Below are 24,992 nucleotides of genomic sequence, written 5' to 3'. Positions count from 1 at the left end.
GGGAAATAGCCATTATGGTTTGTATCATTCCTTGAATGATGAATTGTTTAAGGAATTGGGGAGAGGTCTAGTTGCTTTTGAATAACTAGTTTCCCACATAGACACACCATCATTGCAGTCGGACATGGTTTAGTTAAAGCCCATTTTAATCCAGCATCGCCCTCAAATATTACATGTTATATGAGCTTCACAATTATTAATAGACTTCCACCTTCTCATGTATGTTCTCAATTCTGATAATAGGAAATGATGTGCAAAAATCTCCCACATTCGTAAGATTAAATTAAAATCTCATAGTAGGAGTAAAGAGAATTTTTTGTTTCTCCAATATTGTTTTATGACCCCAACAATAACCTTCACCCAACTCCATCAATCATGATCCTTTCTCATCACTTGGATTATGAGTGAAGTTTTGGGAGTCCAAAACAATGCAGTTTTCAATATGCCCCTATGGACTGCCAAGAAATTACTTTGCCAACTTGAAAACCTTGTTTTCCAGTTTAGGATACACACACACACGCGCGCGCGTGCATGCGCGCGTTTACACACAATCTCTAAGGTTAAACAGATGTGATTCTTTCAGAAAACTACTAAAATGTGGCAAGTTCATATCAGATGCTTTATGGAAACTGTTGCTAAGGGAATAATTTATTGATATTCAAACTTCGATTTAAAGTCAGTGGCAGATGCCACGCACACATCGAAATACAGTAAGACTGAAGCTTTAGCATTTCTCAGATTCTCCCGTCATTGAGGAAACATGGCATTTGAAAACTAAGATCTTGGGTCCAACAGGGTTGTCCTGCTTACCAGGTTCTTGACCTGGTTTTCTCATCGAAAGATAAGAGAACAGTTCACAGCTGGGATCAGAATAGGCTGCCATGTTTAATTAACCTCCACTTCTGGAAGTCTGAGCTGTGGCGTAAAAACTAACCACCATGGTCTAAAGTTGAGGAGATTTCCAGAATGTTCAGAATGGTGGGCTAAATAGCTCCTTCTAACTCTCTTACTGGCTCTCCAGTGGGCATCCTGGCCTTCTCTCAAGGGCAAATCATGTAGCACATCTTGGGTATGCCAGCAAGTTTAGGATCCTCTAACTAGAAATATGAAAACTAGTATGGGATACATTCCATAAATAAAGTTCTAGAACAGGGGTCCCCAACACCCAGACCACAGAATGGTACCAGCCTGTGGCCTGTTAGGAACCAGACTGCACATCAGGTGGTGAGCGGCAGGCCAGCGAGCAAAGCCTCATCTGTATTTGCAGCCACTCCTCAGTGCTAGCATCACCACCTCAGCTCCACCTCAGATCATCAAGCATTAGGTTCTCATAGGAGCACCAGTCCCTGGTGCCAAGAAGGTTGAGAACTGCTGTCTATAGCATATAAATAGGATGAACACAGGGGCATTCTCCAAATATCAGGCAGATATCTAAAAGGAGATTACCTTGGGACCCTTTTTCTGAATGATACAACTTCTGTTACATATATAATAAAGATGTGGCACCTGTTGTGTCAGGTATTGCATAGGCTAGAATTTTGATATGCATCAGAAAGAATTTAGGTGAAAGTCACAGATGCTCTTTGAACACAAGTCTGTTCCAGTTCTTCCCAAAACCTTTGAAAATTAAAGAGTAACTTTATGTTCTACTTCAAAATCTCCTCTTACACCACCGTATGAAGGCTCCCTAGTGCATTCTTAATGCAGGAGGACTTAGAATGTTTGCCTTCAGAAATGCCATCCATTTTTAAATGAATTATTTTTCTCACTTGAGCTTTTCTCAGAGTTCTGTCTGGAAAAATAACAATTCTAACTGCAGGAACATTTCATATTGGTCTGAGCCTGTAATTTTCCTTTGTACCAAAGTGTCATTATTTCTGTTAGGATTTATATCTGAAGAAGAAAGATTTAATTACCAAGTAAAGTTGAGGAGAATATCATTTCCAAATTAAGAAGCTAAAGTCAAAAATATGTGTCTATAGATCAAAATAATCAAAGAAAATTAATGCTCTCTCTTACTTATTTTGAAAGTCAACTCTTGATAATCCAAACAGATGGTAGGAAACCATTGCCAGATAATTTAGGGTTATGAATAATCTTGAAATATTTCTATTTTAACTTGGCAAACTTCTATTTGAATATGGATAACTGTAGTATTCTGAGAATTCACAATTAAGCTGAACAAAGAAGACCCAACTTGATAGAGATTGTAATCCACCAAGCACAGTAGTAAATGCAAAACCAGTAATCACTGAATAAATATTGGTTCATATAAAAACTTTCAAGTTTTCCTGGAATTTTTGTGTTTGCCTCTACTTGCTGACTCATATCTTTCTCAGTGTTAGAAATAGTTCATTTTCTGGGTTTTTAAGGTCTTTCCTGGTAGTAGCCCTGAATTTCATACTGCATGTGCAGCAAAAGGTAACTCAGGCAATGAGGAGATCAATCAAGGCATGAAATTGTGGTAAATATACATGTGTTAAAACAAGTCAGTTATCAAACTCATAGGAGTGAGTCTTCAGAAATGGGACTTAAAAATTATAAAACATCCTAAAAGCAAGCCAAGTTTACACCCAATAACCATAATTGTGAGATAAAATATATTGAACACTTAATTTTTGCAAAACATTATTCTAAGCACATTGTGTATAAATGTATTTCATCCTCACAGCAAATCTAAGAAATATAATGATTAACATAGTGATTAGCAGTGTGAAATCCTATGCTAGGCTGCTTGCCTTCTGACCCCGAAGTCTCCATTTATTGGTACTATGACTTTAGACAAACTACCCAAATCCTTTCTGCTTGGTTTTTTCACTTGAAAAAAGAGATCTGCTAACAGTATACGCCTCATAGTTGATGTCAATCTTGATGTTGCTAAAGTCGAATGAATGGAAGATAGTAGACACTCATGCTCATTAGCAGTACTCTTTATTGTCCCCCATTTATGAATGAGAAAGCTGAGGCAAGATGTTGAGTAATTTACTCATAATGACACTACTAATAAGTTACCTGTGATCTGAGCACAGCTATACAAGTGGTGTTAATTCAACTCAATACAACAGTCGTGAATGCCTACCAGAGAAGTCATTAGGTATCATTTCAGGAGAGAAAGATAAATGACATAATTCTGCCCTCAAAAGGATGCTCTCTGCTGGGGAAAACAGTCATGAGAACTAAGATCAAGCTTCTATGTTCATGTTTAAGTACTGCCATAAATAATGTTTCTGGGAACACAAAAACGAGATGGTCAATTCTGATTGGGGAAGTTTCAAGATGCCTTCACCCCAGAGGGGGCCTTTGAACTGGACTCACGAAGATGAATGGAATGGCTAACCTGAATTCTGTTTTCTTTCCCCTTTTTTCAGGCTGACTCCAACAAAACCAGAATTGATGAGGCCAACCAACGCGCAACAAAGATGCTGGGGAGTGGTTAAATGTACCCATCTATGTTCTCTTCCAAATGCTGTCAGGCAAAACAGCACCTTCATGCTTTTCTCATGGTATTACCTAGTAGGTCTGCACACATACACACATCAGTCCATCTCCATTGTGAATGTTGTCTTGTGTCGTCCATCAGCTTCCCCCAAACACCTATGTGTCTTTTGTTCTTTCTGGGTCTCCTTCTTTCCAAAGGTTGTATATAGTGGTTATTTGGTGGCTCTGACTTCCTACATAGATGTCTTGAGTTTCATTTTTCCTTTTCTTTCCTCAGTGACGTTTGCTGAATGACAACAACTTAGGAATGCTCAATGTGCTGTTGATTCTTTCAATACACAGTATTGTTCTTGTAAAACTGTGACATTCCACAGAGCTACTGCCACGGTTATTTCATTGGGTGTCGGGCTCTGAAATTCTCAAAATTTGCTGTCTTTGGTTCCTCATCTGCTATCATCTGTCTGTATGATTTCATGATTAGACAATGTGGAATTACATAACAGGCATTGCACTAAAAGTGATGTGATTTATGCATTTATGCATGAGAACTAAATAGATTTTTAGATTCCTACTTAAAAAAAAAATCTTTCCATGACAGTAGCATACTGATGAGAAAACACAAACATACAACAACAGCAACAACAAAACAACAAAGCATGCTCAGTATTGAGACACTGTCAAGGTTAAGTTATACCAGCAAAACTGCAGTAGTGTCACTTTCTTTCTGTCAATAGACTTATTAATCATAATCCTCCTTTTTTAAAAAAAAAATTTAAAAAAAGATGGATTTGACACACTCACCATTTAATCATTTCCAGAAAAATAAACGTTTGGCATCAAATTGATGTAATATAGGTTTTGTTTGCTGCTTTTGAAGGCTATGTTTTGGAGAAAGCAATCGTGCTGTGAAACAGTGTGGAGATGTAAATTTTATAAGGCTGACTCTTATTAATCACCATTTCCCCTGTGGTTTGTTAACGGTACAATTCTCTGTTGCTTAATCTAGAGCTATGCACACCAAATTGCTGACATGTTTAGTAGCTGATAAAGAAACCTTTAAAAAATAATATAAATGAATGAAATATAGATAAACTGTGAGATAAATATCATTAGAGCATGTAATATTAAATTCCTCCTGTCTCCTCTGTTGGTTTGTGAAGTGATTGACATTTTGTAGCTAGTTTGAAATTATTAAAAATTATAGACCCCAGATGTCTGCTTTAACTTCTTCATATACCCTGTCTGATTTTGCATTCGTAGAAGACAAGCCTGCCTCCTCAGTCCCTTTGCTCCTAAGAAGCCAGTTCTGTGTGCTGAGGACCCTGCATGGGAAAAAACAAAGGCATACCTTTTAGACACAATTCCAATGGCAGTGGAAACTTGGCCACCATTATTTATTTTTTTTTTAAATAATCTGTTTCAGAAATAGTTGTGTGTAGACTCAGTGTTGGAAGTGGGAGAATATATAGTTTTCCAGAAGACATAGGAAAAAAAATGAAAAAAAAAATCTTTGGTATTTTAACTTGGTTCATCTATATGAGGTCAGTTTTCTCTTAATCTTCCTTCCTCTCCCCAGTATACTCCCACCAAAATTGAGCCCTCCACAAACACCACCACTGCTGACTCAACATTCTTTTAACATCTTTATTGACATATCATACAACTCATTCATTTAAAGTACACAATTCAATGGGTTTTAGTATATTCAGTGTTGTGCAATCTAATTTTAGAATATTTTTATCACCCCAGAAGAAATCCCATACCTATTAGCAGTCACTCCCATAACACTTACCCCGGAAGTAGGCAACAGCTGATTTATGTGCTGTCTGTATAGATTTGCCTATTATGAACATTTCACATAAAGGAATTTTACAATAATATGTGGTCCTTTTTGACTGGCTTTTTTTATTTAGCATAATGTTTTCAAGGATCATCATGCCGTAGCAAAGCTTCATTCCTTTTTATGGCCAAATATCTATTATATGGAAAGCACATTTTGTTTATCCATTCTTTTATTGATGGTCATTTGGATTTTCACTTTTTGGCTATTATAAGTTATGCTGCTTTGAACAAACATGTACAAATTTTTGTGTGGACATGTTTTCAATTCTCTTGACATTACCACCTTTTCCACCATCATTGCCTCTACCACCAACGCTCCTATCACCATCACTTCCACCGTCACCTGCACCACCTCTACCTCCACCATCACCACTGCCTCGACTACCACCACCTTCATCTTTCCACTGTCTCTGCTACCTGTCCACTATCTTAACTAGCACTTGTACCACCTCCGCCTTTATCACTGCTACCTTCTCAATCACCACTAACACTTCCATTACCACTGCCACCACACCATTGCCTCCACCTCCACCTCCTCCACCATCATTTATTTTTTTTAATTTTTATTTTTCAGTTACAATCGACATTCAATATTATTTCTCTTCCACCATCTTCACCAACACCACCATTACCATCATTACCTCCCTTACCTCTATCACCTCCTCTGCCTCTCTCTCTCCTATCTCATAATAGCAATGGAGAATAATTTATCCTGAGTGGCCCTGTTGGCTGCCAGATAATTTTGCCAGCAGCTTTAAAGTTTTGGTGAGAGCTGTTAAGAAGTGAAAACAAACTCATCATTCTCAGTAAATGCTTGCAGTTCTTGACTCTCTTCCCAAGCCTCAGAATAGGTTCTAGAGATAACTCAGATGCTCAGGAAAGTTATTCTAAGAACCAATTGTAACACATTTATCCCTTAAAATTAGGGTAGTAGAGAGGATGCTAGAAGACAGAGAAAGTGAATAAATATATTGAATATGTCAAAGCTACTAAGGGGTTACTGTATGGGCCATGTTAGTAAATTTTGTTCCAAACAACATCCATCCTCAGGTGAGTGAGTGTGTTTCCACAATGTCTGAGCAATTAAAACCCCTGCACTGGATACATGAAAAGTAAGATATGGGCACTTTGCTTTAAGGCCCATCACATAATTTATTCTGAAGCATATTTCCTTTAATAATTGAGTTTGTCCACACTCAGCTCTAATGCAGACAGCTCCTTTTGGCTAAAAGAGAACATATTCCCCGAGGATGAATCAACTCTGGGTAATGCGCCAACACAGGAAGTACATTAGAAATATAACGATTGGGCTAAAGCAGAAAACTGTAAAGGATAAATCCTCTATCTCCTTCATATGTGACCCTCCTACAAAAGACCAGAAAGTTAAAGGTGGTCTTGTGTCCTAGTAACAGAATTCTTTCCTCTGTCTGCCTCTTCATTTCTAGTTTCAGGTAACTTTCCACATCATGCCCCAGCAGGTTTGACCAACTTACCCCAATATTAGTGTCACTGATTTGTCAGGAAATCAATGATAATACTGGAAATTAAGAGAAAGAGAAGAAAATTTATACTTTGTGATCATCCAGTACATGTCAGTTGCTATGTTAAGTGCATTATTTATGTTGACTCATTAAATCCTCTTTAAAACTCTGCAAAATCGGTATGTTTAGCCCCATTTTACAGAAGAAGAAATGAAGAGTCCGTTTGAACAAGATCGCTTAGCTAATAAGTGATGTAAGCATGATTCAAACCAGATGTGTGTGACTCTAAAGCTATAGAGAAATCAGGAAGATAAATCCAGGATTGTACCTCGCTCAGTTCAACCAGCCAGGAAACTCCAGGACATTTGGCTTCACAAAAAAAAAAAAGGTGGGTGGGGGGGTGGACAAACAAACAAAAACAACAAAGAAAATGTACTGGACTCCTTAGCAGAAGGTCTTGGTGAACCTGCCTTTTATTCATTCACTCATTGGTTCGTGAAATTTACTGAGCCTCTATGTAGGGCCCTGTTCTGAGTACTGAGAGCATAGCAATGAGGGTGGGGGGGGAACAGGGGAAACCTCCTGCATTCATTGAAATTCCACCATCGAGCTGGGGGGAGGGTGATAAATAAAGCAACAAGTGAAATATGAAGTATATCAGATGGTAAGTATCAGAAATGTAAAGAAATGAAGGGGGAAAGAGCACAGGAGATGAGAGAGAGAGAGAGTGTTATTTTAAAATAGAGTGATCAGGGAAGACCTCACAGATAAGGCGAAGTTTAAGCAGAAGATTCTTCAAAGTTTGTAGTAAGTAACTAAAATGATATGTCCAGAGTGAACCCATTTGGGAAGCAGGGGCCAGGAGTTATAAAAAAAAATGTACAAACTACATATATATTTTCTTTTAGTAATACTGGAGTACCTCCTCTGCAACTCAGTCAACACTGGTTTTAAATATTTCCTACATTGTCTAGAAGGAACTTGCAAAATCTTTGGCCCAAGCAAGGAGGCAAGTTCAGAGGATGGAACAAACAGTGTGCAAAAGATGAGTTTCGAGTCAAATTTTCTTAGAAGAGTACAAAGTGTTGACTTCATGGTCCAAGATTTAGGAACTCTTGCTCTAAGCGGTCTTTGTACAATCACCAACTTATAAATTTACCTTTGAGCAGATTAGTCATATACCTCAAGTTCTCCTTCTAGGTTTGGGAAATGCAAAACCATCTCCTAGAATTTAAGAGGCTTTGGGAAACAAGGAAACTAAGAAAAAGCAAACTATTAACAAGTCATTTAACCCTGGTGCCCATGGATATTTCCAGGATGAGTTGCCAAAGCATCTAACTGCTCTAGAGTCCCACTCCCAGGCAGGGTGCCTGGGATGTTTTCCATCTACCATTACACAATCAGCTTCTCCAGCTTCTTGCCATAGGAGGCTTATTGCCTTGAGTTAATGATCCTCTTTCCACAAGCAACTTAGAAAAATTTGACCCTTAATTCTACTGGATGCTGCTGAGCCCTATCCATATCCTCTGAACACTTACCTGTACCCACAAAGAGCTGTTTGCAGTGAAGAACCCTGTAATATTCTGCTTTGGGGCAGGGAGTGCCAAAAGTGCTAAAGTTAGAGCCCCTGGAAAAAGTCCTCAACCAAGGATAGATAGGGGTGGGTAAGTGGATACCCGGTTTCCTTGGCCCCAAGTTGGGATAGCTCTAGGTGTATGTTTTACATCGTCTCCCCAGAGGTTCCTGAGCAGAATCAATCCAGTTCCTCATATGGTAATTTGCCTGGTAATTATCATTGTTTTTTTTTGCTCTCTTTTCTTAACGATCTCTTTCTCACTTCACTGCTTATCTTTCCTGGAATCTCTTCTTGGATAAACTACTTGCCTCAAATTTTTTATTTCAGGTACTGCTTCTGGGAAAGCCCCACCTCAGACAATACTTTCTCATGAGATACACACGCCAGCTTCTGAGCATCTCCCACAAAACACTGCCATAGAGAAAGGTGCTGCCTTTCACCTACTTCCCAGCATTCTATGGACCCGTCTTTCTTCAGTGAAATGACTCTTAATTCCTACTATCTACATTTAAAAACTGGCATTCCTCGGCAGTGAGCAAAGAGCAGCATGTAAAGCAATACCGTCTATTCCCTGAGCCATTGCCTTTTTCCAGCTTTTGCCCCTCATACACCACCCTACCCTCCCCAAGCAAGGGTCAGAGGAACAAAAGTTTATAGTAAAAGGCAATATGCTGCCTCCTACAAAGTTATAAACTAAAAGGTAGCATTGAGGTGCTATGGAAAGAGAATTCAACCAGGAATCTTAAGACTTTCCTGAGCCTTAGTCTATGTATGTCTAAGCAAAATGGATGTGATGATGCTTGCCTTACCTATTTCACAGGTTGATTAAGAATATCAACTAGGATAATGTCTATTAAAATGCCTTGTAAACTTTAAGTGCCACCAACATTACAATTAAAGTGAAAGGAAGCACAATCAACTTTATCAAAGATAGATACAGGTCTCCCTTGCCACTTCTAATTCAAGAATTCACTCATTGCATATATGCATACAAGATGTACTCACTGACCTTCATCTTAAGTTTAAGTAAATTAATTCTCAGATCAATGGTGTTTCACACCTTTGTTAAATTTGCCAATCAACTAACCAAGTATCTCCCTGTTCCAAATTGTAACAGCTTTTGTGCTAAATTCTTCACCATTGGAATTTAATCGGTCTCTCTGACCTTTACCCAAAAGTCATAAAAGTCAAGGGCATTAGAACGGTTTTTGCCATTGTTCACATCTAAAATAGAAATTATTCCCTAGAAATTATTGTGGGAACCAAATGAGTTGTATACTCCATGGTTATATTCTAATATTACCTATTGTTATCACCACTTCCAATATTATTATTGATAATAATTAGGTAAGCCAGACAAATGATCCAAGGAACATGGTAGAGGCTATGAACCTTCTGTAACAGCTATAGCTACAAAACAAACCACCCCCAAAGCATCATGAAATAAAACAATAATTGTGTATTTATCTTGTAATTCTGAGCTAGCCTTGGTTGGCATTTCTTCTGGTCTTAGCTGGGCTCCTCACATGATGATAGTCAGCTGCAGGTCAGCTGCGCAGCTTAGCCTGTGGGTGTTGGCCAGCTGTCACCTCTTTTCTACGTGGTCTCTCATTTTCCAGTAGGCCAACCAGGATTTTTTCTCAAGGCAAAGTCAGAAAAATGCAAAACTTCTTCTAAGCTCATGGTTCCTATCACATTTTATTGGCCAAAGCAAGTGACAAGACAAGTTCAGATTCAAGAGACAAAAAAAAATACTCCACCTCTTCTTGGGAAAAGCTTCCAAGTCTTACTACAAAGAGCATAGATACAGAGAGAGGTGAATAATACGGCTATCTTTACAGTCAATCTATCACAACCTCACAGAGGCCTATGGAATTCTCCTTCTCTCCTCTGTCCTTAGAGTCTTACAGAAACAAAAGGTTAGGATGAACCTTCTGTGTGTCTCAGAGCGGGTACCTGCTTACATTCTTCTCCTTTAGTAGTATTCAGAAGAAAAACTGCTCAGCGGGCCAGCAGCCCAGGAGAGGATTTGAGAAGCATGAGCAGAGTGATTGTAGGACCGGGGACTGCTGACTGGATGTGGCAGCCTGTCAATGAGACTGACCTTAATCCCGAAATAATGAAACTAATCCCTCCTATTCAAAGCAATAGGATTTCAGCACCATCATTGACCCCCTAAACAGCAGAACTTGAAAGAAAACATTTCAAAACATTCAAAATAGAAGAGTATTCTCAACTAGCATTTGATAAATAGCCTTTTTCTAAAACTTCTGTGGTTTTTCCCTGTCATCTTTTATTTGTTGCTATTTTGTAGGAATTTACACTAAAATTTCAAGAGGCGAGAGGGGGCTTTCTTTTATTTTCCTTTCCTTCCAATCTTTTCTGTACAAAAATATTCTGTTCTCTTTGCTAAGAGGATAAAAAAGACTGATTACTCAGGGATAAAAAAGAAATTTTATGTGTCAGAGACAGCTTAAGTATACACGAGATGTATCCTGGGTGTCTGGGGGAGTGGGAGGTGTGGGAGGTGACTGCTGTCTTCCGAGGCACTGTCTTACTTCTTTAAAGGAACTGTGACAACTTCCAGTTTAGGAAAGATGAGGCAAGTGCTAATGGTGTGTGTTTTTAAACTTTCAGAGGCTGTGGAGATAGAAAGCCCTAGAGACCTAGATCCATACTCCTATGTTATGAAAGGCAAAACCCCAAACTAGTCAAATAAATTCTCTAAGGGTCTAATGCTTTTATACCTTTCCACTAAAAATCCACTTTGTTTTCAATACCTATTGATTTGAATATGACAATGGCCCATTTGAATGTCTGCCTATTGAACTTTCATTTTTATGCACCTTAAATGCAAATAGCCTGCTCAGCTCAAGATATCCCTATTAACTATCTCAACATAATTTTATTCCAGAGCAATGATTTCAAGCTAAGAAGAACGTTGAGAGTGTCTTGGAAGTACTTTCTCCACTCCCCAGGGGCTGAATTAAGATGTGTTACAGGCTGGCTCCTCAGAAAATAAAGCCCTAGATAAAGGCATAAGTCTAAGTAGTCTATCTGGGAGCAGGAATGAGGGACTTGAGAGTAAAATGGTGAAGCAGGGAGACAATACAAGAATGCATTGTGGAGTTAGCCAATGCTACAGGAACTGGGTGTTCGATTCCCATGGGGCAGCTGAGAAGCCTTACGAAATGCACATCAATACCATCTTTCTGGAACAAGAAAGGAAGATTAACCTAGCCACTTCCATTTTCCTTCAGTCAAAGGTATCAACAGGGCAGAATGATAACTCTCCTGTACTTCTGGGTTGTACTTCTGGGTTGTCAAAATGTCCTTGTCAAGGACATCCTGCATTAGTGGATCACAGAAGCCCAGGACAGAAGGGGAGGTGGGGCTGAGGTGGGCATTGTCAGCTTGCAATTGTCTGAGGCCAGTTGAAGTCTACATGAAATTGGTTGCTGCTGCTGTAGTTGGAATAAGAGACAAGGACAAGAGAATTGCAAGGTATGTTTAAGAAGCATCTGATGTGCACTGCATACAGTGGAGCAGGTTACATATTGCTCAATCCTAGAAGATGCTATTTACAATATAACAGCTGCTTCATATTTTCCTACTCCATATATAGTGTCTCAACTGAGATTTTTGTTTGAAAGAGTTTTTACTGATAAAAAAGAAAATATAGGAACAACAAAAATTAAAATCCATAACAACCATTGTTTTAAAATGATGTGGAGGACCAATATAAAGGACAAACTGAAGAATAGATGGGAAAAATAAAGTTCTAAATGTTGGTGGTGGATCAAAGGTTTTGGATGACAGCAAAAAAGTTATAAGGAAGTTTTTGTTCTTGTTTTTGAGTTCTGAAGACCCAGAGGCAAAGAACCAGAAAATTTAGCATAAGGAGGGAGACAAGAAAAAGGGACACCGAAGAAAGTAGAGTCGAGAGATTCTGACAAAATTATAACACAGAAAAAGGGGTGGGTCTGAGAATGACAAAATTAAAAGAGAACAAGAAAATAACATAAAAGAAAATTTTTAAATAAAAAAAAAATACCAGAAGTTTTGGAAGACGGGCTGTTTATGGACACATTCTCATTGCCACTTCTAAGCTATTTCTCTTTTATCTTCCTGAAGAAATTGCAATCCTTGGTTACCTTCTCTGTCTTCATTCTCACAGCCATCATCAAGGTCATCTTGATTACAAACTTCTACACTACAAAGTCACTCTTGTCCTGTCTCAACCCATCCAACACTGCCCCAAAGTCCAGAGAACTTATTCATTTTCTGACCAAAAATTTCACCTCTGTTTTTTCATGTTCTTACATCTCTGCACACGCCCTTCAAATGTATCTAAACTTATAGTTACTTCTCCTAAGTTTTTTCTCAGTAAGTCCAACTTCCCAATGTCATCAACAGCCCTGGTACACAATGCCCTCCACTCTCCTGTCAACATCTTCAATTTTCTGTCTTTTAACCTTGTACTAAAAACCCCAGACTCTGGATGAATGTGACCCTCTGCCTAAAGCCCCTTGTCTGGGATTCTTGGAAACACAGGGTAAGGTCATGCAAATACCTGACTGGTGCCAATAAAAACCTATGGTCCCACTGGCACACTCATGCCCAGCAGGTGGCAATGTAAATTGGTACAACAACTTTAGAAAGTGATTTGGCAGTATCTAGGGAAGCTAAATGTATTCTTGCACAATGATTCAGCAGTTCCATTCCTAGGTATCTATCCACAGAAATGTGTACTTTTGTTCACCAAAAGACATGTACTAAAATGTTTGTAGCACTGGAATTTATCCAAATACCCATCAACAATAGAATGAATAAATCTATTATGGTCATTTACATATGGAATTCTTACAGCAATGAGAATGTGCACACTACAACTACATGCTGAAGCAACATGCAGAAACTTTATTCAGTGCAGAATGAAATAGGCTCAATACAAAGGAGGACATATTGTTTGATTTCATATATATGAAGTTCAAAAGCAGGTAAATTAATCCACAGTGTTAGAAGTTAGGATAGTGGTTACCCTTGGTGTAAAGGGTTAATGAGTTAACTAGGACACAAAGGAAGTTTCTGGGGCATTGGTAATGTCCTGTTCCTTAAGATGGGTGCTTGTTACGTGGGTGTATTCAGTTTGTAGAAATTCACTGAACTGTATAATATGATATGTGTGCATTTTTCTGGATGTATTTTATAACTCAACAAAAAGTTTTGAAATAGTTATAAAAATAACAACAAAATACACTTCCCAACTTCATCTGATTCTCCCTTCAGCTCTAGAATCCTTTCAAATGCAAAGGAACCCCTCCTGCTCCATCTTTTCCCTTCCCTCTCTCTTGACGTGACTTTACCTTGTATTTTAAGGGAAAAGCTAAAGTTGTCAGCAGGAGCATAGTTCATACTATCCCATCCTAGTGTGAAAAATACCTCCTGGAGTAAAGTTGCAGTCTACATTATCAGGCACGATTACTTGTACAAAGCCAAGCAACCTCTCATGGGTGCCCTTGACATTTCAGAAGCCCTGGAAAGAAGAGAAAACTCAAAGGACGCACTAGAGACAAGATGCTGCCTGCCTGAAGCGAATCTAAGCCTGCACAGAACTATCTACCCATCCATGGCTGAAGTCAAAGCTGAAGTCAAGAGACAATGGATGCTTCTTCTACAGAGGGGTAGTTAATAACCCTTCTTGTCTCTATTTTTCTTGTCTACTCTGTGAAATATCTCTCTCACCCTCCTTGACTTTGAGTCAACTCTTGCTCAGGGCACCATGAAACTCATCAGTTTCTGGATACAAAACAAACAAACCACTTTTTGATTCTTCATGCTCTGGTCTCTGTGGTATGTGATACTGTTAGCCTCCAACTTCAAAACTTCTCCCTTGTTTTATATGAAACTGCTTTCCTTTGGGGCTTCTCTTACTCTCTAGCTTCTTTCTCAGTCTCTTTTTGTTTTTCTTCCTATACATGTGTTTTAGTGTCAGTGTTTCCTAAGGTACTAAATTTGGTTTGCTTCTCTCTCCTCGTACACCCAACTTTTCCTGTAATAGCTTCAGCTACTGCCTCCATATGGATGATACTCAAAACTAGACCCCGGCTGCAGGCTCCTTTTCTGAGGCCTCAAACCATATTTCTTCCTGCCTACTAAACACCTCCTTCCAGCTCACCCACGGGCACTTCAACTTATCATGACCCACATTGAAATGTTTACTACCACTCCCTTCCAAACTTTTCTGCCACTGGACTGAAGCCAGATATCACCCCCTCATTAAATTGATTGCCAAGACTTCAGCCTGTACCAATATCTCACTCCTCTGCCTCCTTATTTCTCATGGCCATATCTAGAAGAGCACAGATTCGAGATTAGTTTCCCCAGTTCCTGCCTGAGTCCACACCACTCCTAGGATGAGTTTAATAAACCATCAATCTGCTATGTTATGCCCCTTCAACTCTTCAGTAGTTACCTTTAAGATAAAGAGTAAACTCCTTAGCAAGACATGTGAAGCTATCCATGATCCAGTAGCTGCCAACAATTAGGACCTGTCCATTACTACTGCTCCCTAGCTTACTCAGATGCTTGCAGTCATCTGGAAAGGATGTGCTTCATCCACTCTCAACTTCAGTCTCCCACCCCACTCTGGTAAATACCTGCTCGTCCTTAACACTTCGTTTAGGCATCAGCCGAAGACTTCAACTTCCCTGAAGAACTTTAGGTAGATTTAGGCACTCCCTTCTCACTCAGAGCACCCAATTCCATCTTCAAATTTGATATGTATCATATTGCATTGCAAAATTTGCCTTTACGTTTGTCTCTTTTGTGACACTGTAAACTCGTATCAGTCACTATTACTGTATAACAAACAACCATGCAAGCTCTGGGGCATACAACAATAAATATTACTATCTCACATTCCTGCAAAGTTCAGCAGACTTAGGCTGGGTGGTTTTGCTGGTCTCTGCTGGCCTCACTCCTGCATCTATGGGTCAAATAGGGTTCTGTCTGAGCTGGACTTGGCTGGGACATCTTAGCTGGGATAGTTCTGTTCCATCTGTCTCTCATCATTGAAGGCAGGGATTTTGTCTCATTTATCATGGAAGCTGGTGTTGAATCGTTGAATTGAAAAGCACAATGAGATAGCTAGTTAATATTCATCTATTAAATAGAAAATACTAAACCAAAGCCAATGGTATTCCCTACTCTTCCCAAATCCTTGCCTCTATTTATTCCTAAAAGAGCAGAATACCCTCTCATCCATCCTTCTGTGTGATTTTTTTTTTTCGGTATTCCAATGATTATGATATAAGACTTCTGAGTTTCTTACAACCTCTTAACAGAACATTGAAATACTAGGTGGTACTTTATCTATAGGGTAACAATGATTCGTTTGCTTTCTCTGGAGCTATTTGAAGGAAAGCCACTTTGGTGGTTTAACATATATCTGCAAATTCTTGACACTCCATCAGATAGGTGAAGCCTAATTCTCTTCCCCTCAAGTGTGGGTTTAGTGACTCACTTCTAAGAATAGAATAAGGCAGAAGTGACAGTGTATAACTTCTAAGGCTAGGTTACCAAAGGCCTTGTGGCTTCTTCCTTTCATTCCTCTTGGATCACTTGCTCTGGGAGAAGAAGCCAGTTGCCATGTCATAAGGGCACTCAAGAAATCCTATAGAGGGGTCTATGTGACAAGGAACTGAGGCCTCCAACCAAGAAGTGTATGAATAAGCCTTCTTGAAAGCAGATACTCCAGCCCCTTCTGAGGACTGTAGGAGCCCTGGCTAACATCTTGACTCAACTTTGTGAGATACTCTGAGACAGAGTATGTGGTTCCTGTATTCTGATTCTCAGAAACTTTGTGAGATAATAAATACTTGTTGTTTTAAGTTGCTAAATTTGAGGATAGTTCACTATGCAGCAATAGGTAACTAATTCAGCTACTTTGTAATTAAATTATTAAGCCCTCCCCCAAAGTCTAGATTACAATATCACAGTGGCTTCTAAACTGCAAAAAGAAGAGAAAATACAGCATCACCATCGCCCTTTAGAATCCCCCAACCTAATAAAAAACAAAACAAAAACAAAATAATTATCTACTTTACTTGGAGGATAATAGAAAACTGTCAGGTTTTAGAAGGGGTTGTTAAATTTGACTGCAAATGTTGTCCAGGAAGTCTGAGTTGGGAAGCAAAGTTGTAGAAGAAGAAGTTACACTTGATCTTAGCCAAAAGGCGAGAAACAATGTAGAAGAAGAATTAAAAACCAACAAACAAAAAAAAACTCTAACATCATCTCTGTGACAGAAGCCAATTTCTACTTTTCTAATTCTATGGTTAGCCTCTACCTCCTCAGAGCGACTAAATTACTATAACATTAATACGACCTCAGGTTATTGAACTGTCACTTGTTTTGCGCTCCCCAGCTTGGCCCTTGGGAATAAAACACTGCAGGCCAACTCTTGTTCTAGCCTGAAGGTGATAATGAGAAAAATCATGCAGCTCCTAAAAATAATGAAAAAAAAAAGAGCAGCATTTGATGTTGTGAGTCACTGTTGTTTGGGAGTCAGGAGAAGGAGAGCAGAAAGAGGAGAATATAAAAAGAGCTGAGCAGAAAATAAACACCAGAGGCAACACAGACACAAAACTGAAGGGAGCACCCCAGGCCTGAGACCTCAGAAAGCTTCAGAGCAGAGTGAGCTAAAGAGCTTGACTGGCGGGTATACTGCGGAGAAGGATGCACATGGCTGGCCCAGCTAGGAGAGCTGCCACCCATCCATGTACTGCAGATTTTGGCCCTTCATGTGAGGCCTCACGATCCCCCAGTTCTCTTCTTTAGCCACTGAACAGCAGCATCTCCCTCCTCTTCATGAAAGAAACAAATATAAACAAGAATCCACTTTGCGCTCAGCATTATGCCAAGTTCACAGAATAGAAAAATGAATAAGGCCATTAGGGATTTAGAATTTACCTGGGAGATTGACCTTGCAAACTGTCACACAAAAGAATGGGGCAAAAGCAATGAGAGAAATTGTTCAAAGAATTGTGGGAGACAGAGGAGCAGTTTCTACTCAGACTGGAGTCTGGAGATGAGGGGAGGAGAGATCTAAGAAGCTACCTGGAGGAGATGGCATGTGAGCTGCAGAGACAGGAATCATCCTGATGAAGTATGTATCATAGGAGAAAGAGGGGAGGGCAGGTAATTCCAGAAAGGTAATAACACAACTGTATTAGTTTCCTATGGCTGCTTTAACAAATTACCACAAGTGGGTGGCTTCAAACAACAGTGTTCTAAGGTTAGAATTCTGAAATCAAGGTGTTACCAGAGCCATGCTCCCTGTGGAGGCTCTAGGGGAGAATCTGTGCTTGTCTCTTTCAGCTCCTGGTGGCTGCTTGCATTCCTTGGCCTGCAGTCAAACCAATCTCTACCTTCTCTTCTGTGTGTCAAATTTCCCTCTGCGTCTGTCTTATAAACACTTGTGATTGCATTTAAGGCCCACCTGGATAATCTAGGATAATCTCTCTATGTTAAGATCCTTAAAAATCACATCTGCAAAGACTTTTTTTTTTCCTTATAAAGTAAGATTAACAGTTTCTAGGGGGTAAGGACCAATATCTGTGGGTGGACATTATTCAATGTACTACAACAGCCTAAGACCTGGTTATGCAAAAACTCTGGTGAATGGACATTTCAGCATTCGTTGAGCTTAAGGAAGGGTGAGAGATGAGGCAGCAAATAACTGAGCATGAAGGATCTTACAGACCAGAAAAGGGAAGTTGGACTTTACCCTGAAGGTGATAGGGCACTCTTAAAGATTCTATGTGAAAGTGAAGTGGTCAGACTTCCCTTACTGGAGATTTTCCAGACTGAAATATGGAGTTGGGTAGGAGAGGGCTACACTAAAGGCAGGCCATTAAATCTCATAAATGGCTAAATTATAGTGTGTGGCCCCAGAGAGAAAGTGGCAGGGTTCTCATTTCCTCATCAAATAATGTCACTGTGGGCTTTGAAACCGAGAAGTTAAGATCCTAAAAGGAACTCACAAATACCTAGAGCCTATGATATGTGGGCAATACATGCTTGTTAGATAAAACAAGAAAATATGTGTTTTTACAAAGATTGTGAGAATCAGAGTAGAAATAGGAGAAATTCAGGTGTACAGTGAACCACAATGGAGGGGCCCCTTGTCCTGCAAGATCCTACTAAAAGTGACTGTGCCAATGGGAGGCACCTCACCAGGAGATGGCACCACAACACCCAAGGGCAATCCACCATCAATGACTGACTGATATTAGGATACGAAAAGGCAGCCCCTTGACTCAAAGTGGAACAGCTCTCTTGGTGTCTTTCATGCTCCAGAGCTCCCTGTGGGGTCAGGCTGAAGCTACATATGAGACCACATCCTTGTTTCACTCCTGCCCTGCCCTTTTCCTCTTCCTCCACCCTGTTCTTCCTGAGAGCCCACTTTAAAAAAGTTTCTTGCACAAGAATCCTCACCTCAGGCTTACCTCTAGGGACCCAAACTAAGACAGTCTCCCTTTGTGGTAATGTGGCTCTTAAGACAGTTTTAGCTAAGTGATGAAATTAAAATCAGTCATCAATCAGTTATGGGAGAATGTTAACTCTGTACTTGACAAAATGCAGGAAGAAAATTTTATCAACAAAATTGATATTCAGTAAGTAGATGCCAAAAATCCTATGGTTTGTACTAAGCAGAGTGTTTTTTTCCCCCCGGAACTGGTTTGTAATTAAAGGCTATTCCTTTGGCACTTATCTTACTCTTTCTTGCACTGAAAATTCTTGCACCGACTAAATTCTTAAGTCTCCACAGATGAGGCCCCTCATTGTGTTTATTTTTTTCCCCATAATACCTTTCACCATACCTGGCATTAAGTAGGGACTTTAAAAAAGACTTAAAGTTCATATTCTCCTGAGTTCATGTAAGCTTTTGAGTTTAGAAAGTATTTCACAAACCTAAGGTGTGGTCCATGGCCTGGTAGCATCAGCATCATCTGAGAACTTGTTAAAAATGCAGAATTTCAGCCCCTCGTCCAGATCCGCTGAGTGAGAATCTCTGGGTTGGGCCCAACAAGACCTCTGGGTGATTTATAGGCAATAACATTTGAAAACCACCGATCTACATCATCTCATTCACCTGTTGGGATATGGATTGGTTGGAGAAAGGATCATCAACAGAAAGCCACAGACAAGAAAGTGAAACAGCAATAGTAACTGAACCCAGCCCTGAAAAAACTTGTTTTAGCCTGTGCATATCTCCTGGGAGTGCTAGCTCGGGCCTACACTGCCCCATTCCATCACTGGGACTCAGGTACCAAGTTCAACATTGGCTGGATTCAGCAAACTATCTCCCTCAGTGTGTTTCCTTATCACTAGAATGGGAACAATCTTAGTACTAGCTCACTCTGGCTGAATAAATTATGGTAGATCTGTACAAAGGAATACTATGCAAACTTAGTAAGATATTCTATTTATATTTTAATATAATGCAAGATTATATATACACACACAGACATGCATACATGTCAGATTAAAAATAAAAAACTCATTTTATATATATATGTACATCATATACATATGTGTACATTGTACATGTTTATATTCCACATATGCACTACATATATGTGTGTGAAGTTAAAGATAAAGGACATATTTCCATACATACTTATTACATGTATTGTAATAAATATGTAAGAGTTTTCCAGCTTTAACCTCTCATACATACATAGACAGAACACTGACTATAGATGAAGTGCTGGAAATATCAGTGAACATAAAAAAATCTAGATCTTGTCTATGAGGAACTTACATGCTAAGTAGGAAAGCAGCCAACAAGAAGCAAATAAATAAATAGAAAGGTTACAGATTGTAATTAATGCTATGAAAGAAATCATCTAGATGGTCTGATTGCAACTAGAGAGGGGCTTATTAGAGGACAAAGAAGGTTTCCAGGAAGAGGTGATATTTAAGCAGATACTGATGGAAGACATAGAGCTGATGATTAGCACTGCTGAGGAAAGGGCATTTCAGGCAGAGGGTGCAGCATGAGCAAAGGCTCTAAGATGGGAAGGAGCTTGGCTTATCTGAGGACAAAAAAGAAGAAACCAGTGGCATAGAAGTCTAGTAAGAGGATGGGACAGCGTTTTATAAGCTTAGGTGAGAAAACACAGTATGCAAACCTTGAGAACATATTGGATTTTATTCTAAGAGCAAGGGAAACCCATCAAAGGGGTTTGTCCAAGAGATCAGCATCATCTGACTTATAGATCCCTTAACTGCTGAATGGGAACAGGCTGGCAGGGAAGTGTGAGAGAAAGCAAGGGCCCCATCTAAAAAGCCATTACAAAAATCCAGGCAGAATATGATATAGGTGGTTTGGACTAGGGGCTGACTGTGGAAGTAGAGAAAAGTGGGCAAACTTGAGAATTACATTGGAGGTAAAACCAGAATTGGACAATAGATTTAAAGGTAAAGGACTGGTATGGGACTCAGTTGGCTGCTGATTGATCTAGATTGTCATTATGTGGGACCAATGAAATAACTCAGCTTTGCTCTTTATGTTGCTCATTATCCAGTAGGATAACCTGGGTACGTGCTCACGGAGACAGCAGACACAAACCACGAAGGAAATGAGGAAGCTCTTTCTCAAGCCTCTGCTTGAGTAACATCTGATAATATCCCATTGACCAAAGCAAGTTGCATGGATGAAATTAAAATCAGAAGGTAAAGAAATAGGCTCAATCTCTTGATGGGAGAAGCTGTAAGCCACATGGCAAAGGGCATTGGTACAGGAAGGGCTGAAAAATTGGAAGATATGCTTTTCAAAGGACTGACAGCTCAACACTGACATCCAGGGACAGGAGACAACAGAGGTTACGATAGTTGTGAAATGTTGAAACTGGTACATGCCTATCACTACCGGTGAAATCAGTAAGCTTAGGAAGACAAGAATTACAGTGGTAAATAAATGCTGGACTGTAAAATGAATTAGGGCCACAGGGTATGCCAAAATTAGGGATTCTCTGCTCTCTGCCAATTTTCTTTTATCTCAGTGAAGCAGACATTACAGGACAGCATGAAATAGGCTGGCAAACAATTTTATTCTTCCTTTAGTTGAATTATAATGTGCTTCCCAGTTATTAGTTTCCCAGTTCCTTCCTTGAGTGGAATTCTCCTAGGCCCTCCAAGCAGGTATGTGGTCCCAGAAGACCACAGTAATTTCCTAGAGGAAGCAGAATTTCTGCTACTATCCCCAGGCATACCATTCCAACAGTTAGGTGCGGGTGATGGTGGTGGTGGTCATAGTAACGGTGGTGGTAGTGGTGGTTGTGGTGTTTTTTCACTCTGTGCATGTTTTTTTTTTTTTTTGTGAGATAGATATATATACATATACGCTTTACTCGGGACATAAATGGCAGGCCCTTGATGACATCAAACATAATTTTTAACTTTATTGGGACAAGTAGGGATAAGCATCTCCCTAATTTCTAGAAACAAAATAGCAAGGAAACAGGATGTTTAAACAAGCAAGCACTTTTAACAAAAGGTCTGCAGATGTTGCATGCTTCTCTCCATCACTTTAGATCTGCGGCCTGTCTCGGGGAAGGGGCAGGAAGCCCTGGGGCACCTTACTCAAAAACAGTAGATAAAAATCACGGTCTGGCAAGCTCATCTGCTTCCTTAAAGAAGAAAATATTATAAAATAGTAATGTCAGGGCCCCACACGATGCAGTTTCCCAAGGGTCTCTAAGCTAACTCAACCAACATGTCCTCTTACATATTAACTTGGAATCATGATGGGGATGGGGCAGTCAGCTGAATATACTGACTATGCTGGCATGTAGTGCAAATGAAAAGGTACCATCTGTGCCGCTGCTGAAAAAATGATGATGCATAGATGTGACTTTTATAATGTTCCATCTGGGTATAATTGACTTGCCTCTTTAAGATAAAAAATATCCATATTTGCTATCCATTCTTTTTTGTAATGGTCTCCATCTATCCTTCGTTATTTCTGTAGGATTTATTTCATGAAAAATATGACATAAAATATTAAAAGCTAAAAACAAAGGTCTTTGGAGGATGACTGTGATGTCTTTGTTTCTTTGGCTGACTTGTTCTTTATTTTCTTGTCATTTCAATAACACTTTTCATATGCAAAATTTCCTCTCACCTTCCTGAAAAAAAAAATGCCCTGACTGGATAACTGGATAGACAAGCAGAAGGTGAATATCAGCCTGTTACAGGGGAGAAAAACAGAACATGAATTTGCCAGAATACCCAGTTGCCCATATTACCAAACCAAGAAAAGTTGCAATTAATCAGAGAAGGAAAAAGATTAGAGCGGTGTTTTTGGAAGATTCATCTCACAGTTTCCACAAGATAACTAAGAGTAGGAAGGGACACAGGAAGTGGGGAAACAACTGAGTTGATGATTGCAATAGTTTGGGTAGGTGATGATAAAAGCTTCAACTAGGGGATCTGCAGGGAAAACATAAAAATGAGGAAATTAATTGGAGAAAATTTGAGGAATTAGATCAATAGGATTTAACTATTGGTTCAATATTAGGAGGAAAAAAATGAGGAGAATTAAGACCTTGATTAACAGGAAGAGATTAGTCATGTCGTAAACCTAAGACTAAGGTAATCAATCAGGAAGAGGACTTGGTTTTGGAAGGGATTTGTTTTGGACATAGTTGATGTTCTGTGGTCTAGTGCATTATGAAGTTGGGAATGCAAGTATAGAGTTTATAATAATAATATTTATAGTATTTTGACTACATAAGCTATGCCTAGGTAGGCACATGAACCAGACACATGACCTATGTTGTATCATGTAAACCTTACATTGACTTTATGAGAAAGCATTATTATACCCATTTTTAATATTTAAATTAGATTCTGTTGTATGTAACAGAAAACGCACAATAACAATGGCTTATACACACAGGATTTATTTTAGCATTTAAAAGGAATCAGGAAGTAGGCAAGGTGAACAGATATGGTGACTCCAATGATGTCATCAGGAGACCAATTTCTATCTAATGTTCTGCTTCACCATTTCCACTGGGAAAGTACATGCTCAAAGATACTACATCATTCAAGACTGTTGCTGGAGCTCCACTCAGAGGGAGGTAATGGCTGAAAATATGAAAATGGATGCTTGTTGAGAGAACAAATATAAAGACTGGAAGAAAGAACATAGAGAAAGACCACAAGGAAGCACCAGGAGAGTACACAGGAAAAAGAGAAGCACCATGTCAACAAAAGGCAAGGAAACAAGGCTTCAGAATGAAAGGAGAGGTGGGTAGGTGGTGTCCAAGGTGCAGTCCATCAAGACTGAAAAACGTTTATTGGATTGGAGAAGGCGAGGTTCTTTGTGACCTTCAAAAGAATAGCATCATTGCATTCTATGGCAACAGATCTGAGAGTTAAGAAAATATTAAGTGCTGAAGTACTGAAACAATAATTTCTCTTCCACAAAGTTTGATGATACAGGGAAAGAGAGAAATCATGGTAGTGACTGAGTGAGTAATGCTGAGGTAATGTTTTCATTGATTAGAAGACTTGAACACAATTTCCCTTTATGATGTCAGGTCTCTCGGAGACTAGATTTAAATTGCTTGAGTGTGTGGGTGAGACAACAAAGTACTTCTTCCATGATTAGCAGCTCCAATCCAATTCCTCCCAGGGAAGGTGAAGCAAGTGTTGGCTGATACCATATCATAATAAAGGCCGATATTACATTTTTAAAGGCTGTCTGATAAGCTTAATTAATTTATTTTTGTTTTTCCCTCCAATAGCTGGATGGAAACTCATCTGCCTCTGGCTTGGGTTCTTAAAGAAAAATTAAATTGCAAAAGCAACGGTGTTTCATTAGCCTTCTGCACTTCCCCAAGGTCAGCAAAGGCTCTCTGGGTGCACTGCAAGGCTGTAGAATCTGGAATGGCAGGGCTGCAGCTCCATTTCAGCAAAAATAAATATCAGGTTACAACACATTGTTTTTACAGCTGACTGAGGCTTTGGTGTAGTGAATATTTCATTCTACAATTGCAAATAAAGAGAGAAGTTGCTGGCAAGGCAAAGTACAGTGTTTGCATCATTTCTTTATGAAGCCATTTTCTCCCCTCAAGGAATGCATCCCCAGAGGACTTTTCCCCCAACAAATGTCTGGTGCTTTTGCAGTGCTCAGCATGCGTGGCTTTTTTTGAAAGCTGATAAAAATGAAGACTGATAGTTGGACCAATTCTCTTGGAACTTTTCATTCCTTCCTCCCTATCTTTCAGCCCTAACCCTATCTCTCCCACTGGGTACCCTTGTACCACAAAATTATGAAAGAATAGAAGAGACCGAAACCACAGCATGCTTTGTAATTCTAATTTTCTAACCTGAAACTAGTGAGCCATAAAACCCTAGATACTAAAAGCTGCCTGAAGCAAATCCTTTATTTTCTTCTGACTTTAAAATAGCAACACATCTTTCACCATTTTAGCTATTTTGAGGTATATTTTCAGGCACATGCATGGTTGTTGAAATTAAATTAATTTCATTTTTGTCCTTTATTTCCTTCTGGAAAGATAGCAGGTTTGAGACGGGCACTTGCTTACTACTTCTTAAATTAAAGAATGAATTTG

The 24,992-nt window shown here is 39.3% G+C and overlaps 1 protein-coding gene across 1 annotated transcript in view; it reads left to right on the top strand.

Moving 5' to 3' along the window:
• Positions 1–3,839, top strand: part of SNAP25 (synaptosome associated protein 25) — a 77,495-nt gene extending 73,656 nt beyond the window's left edge. The window contains exon 8 of the mRNA XM_039874486.1: positions 3,369–3,839. Within this exon, the coding sequence (XP_039730420.1) occupies positions 3,369–3,437 (69 nt within the window). The 3' untranslated portion in view covers positions 3,438–3,839. The remainder of the gene's footprint in view (positions 1–3,368) is intronic.
• Positions 3,840–24,992: the final 21,153 nt, after the last annotated feature.

Source organism: Pteropus medius, unplaced genomic scaffold, assembly GCF_902729225.1.
Source record: "Pteropus medius unplaced genomic scaffold, Ma_sr-lr_union100, whole genome shotgun sequence".
In the NCBI taxonomy this organism is placed as follows: domain Eukaryota; kingdom Metazoa; phylum Chordata; class Mammalia; order Chiroptera; family Pteropodidae; genus Pteropus; species Pteropus medius.
The sequence above is the reverse complement of the archived record's forward strand: the minus strand, read 5'-3'. Positions and strand labels throughout refer to the sequence as shown.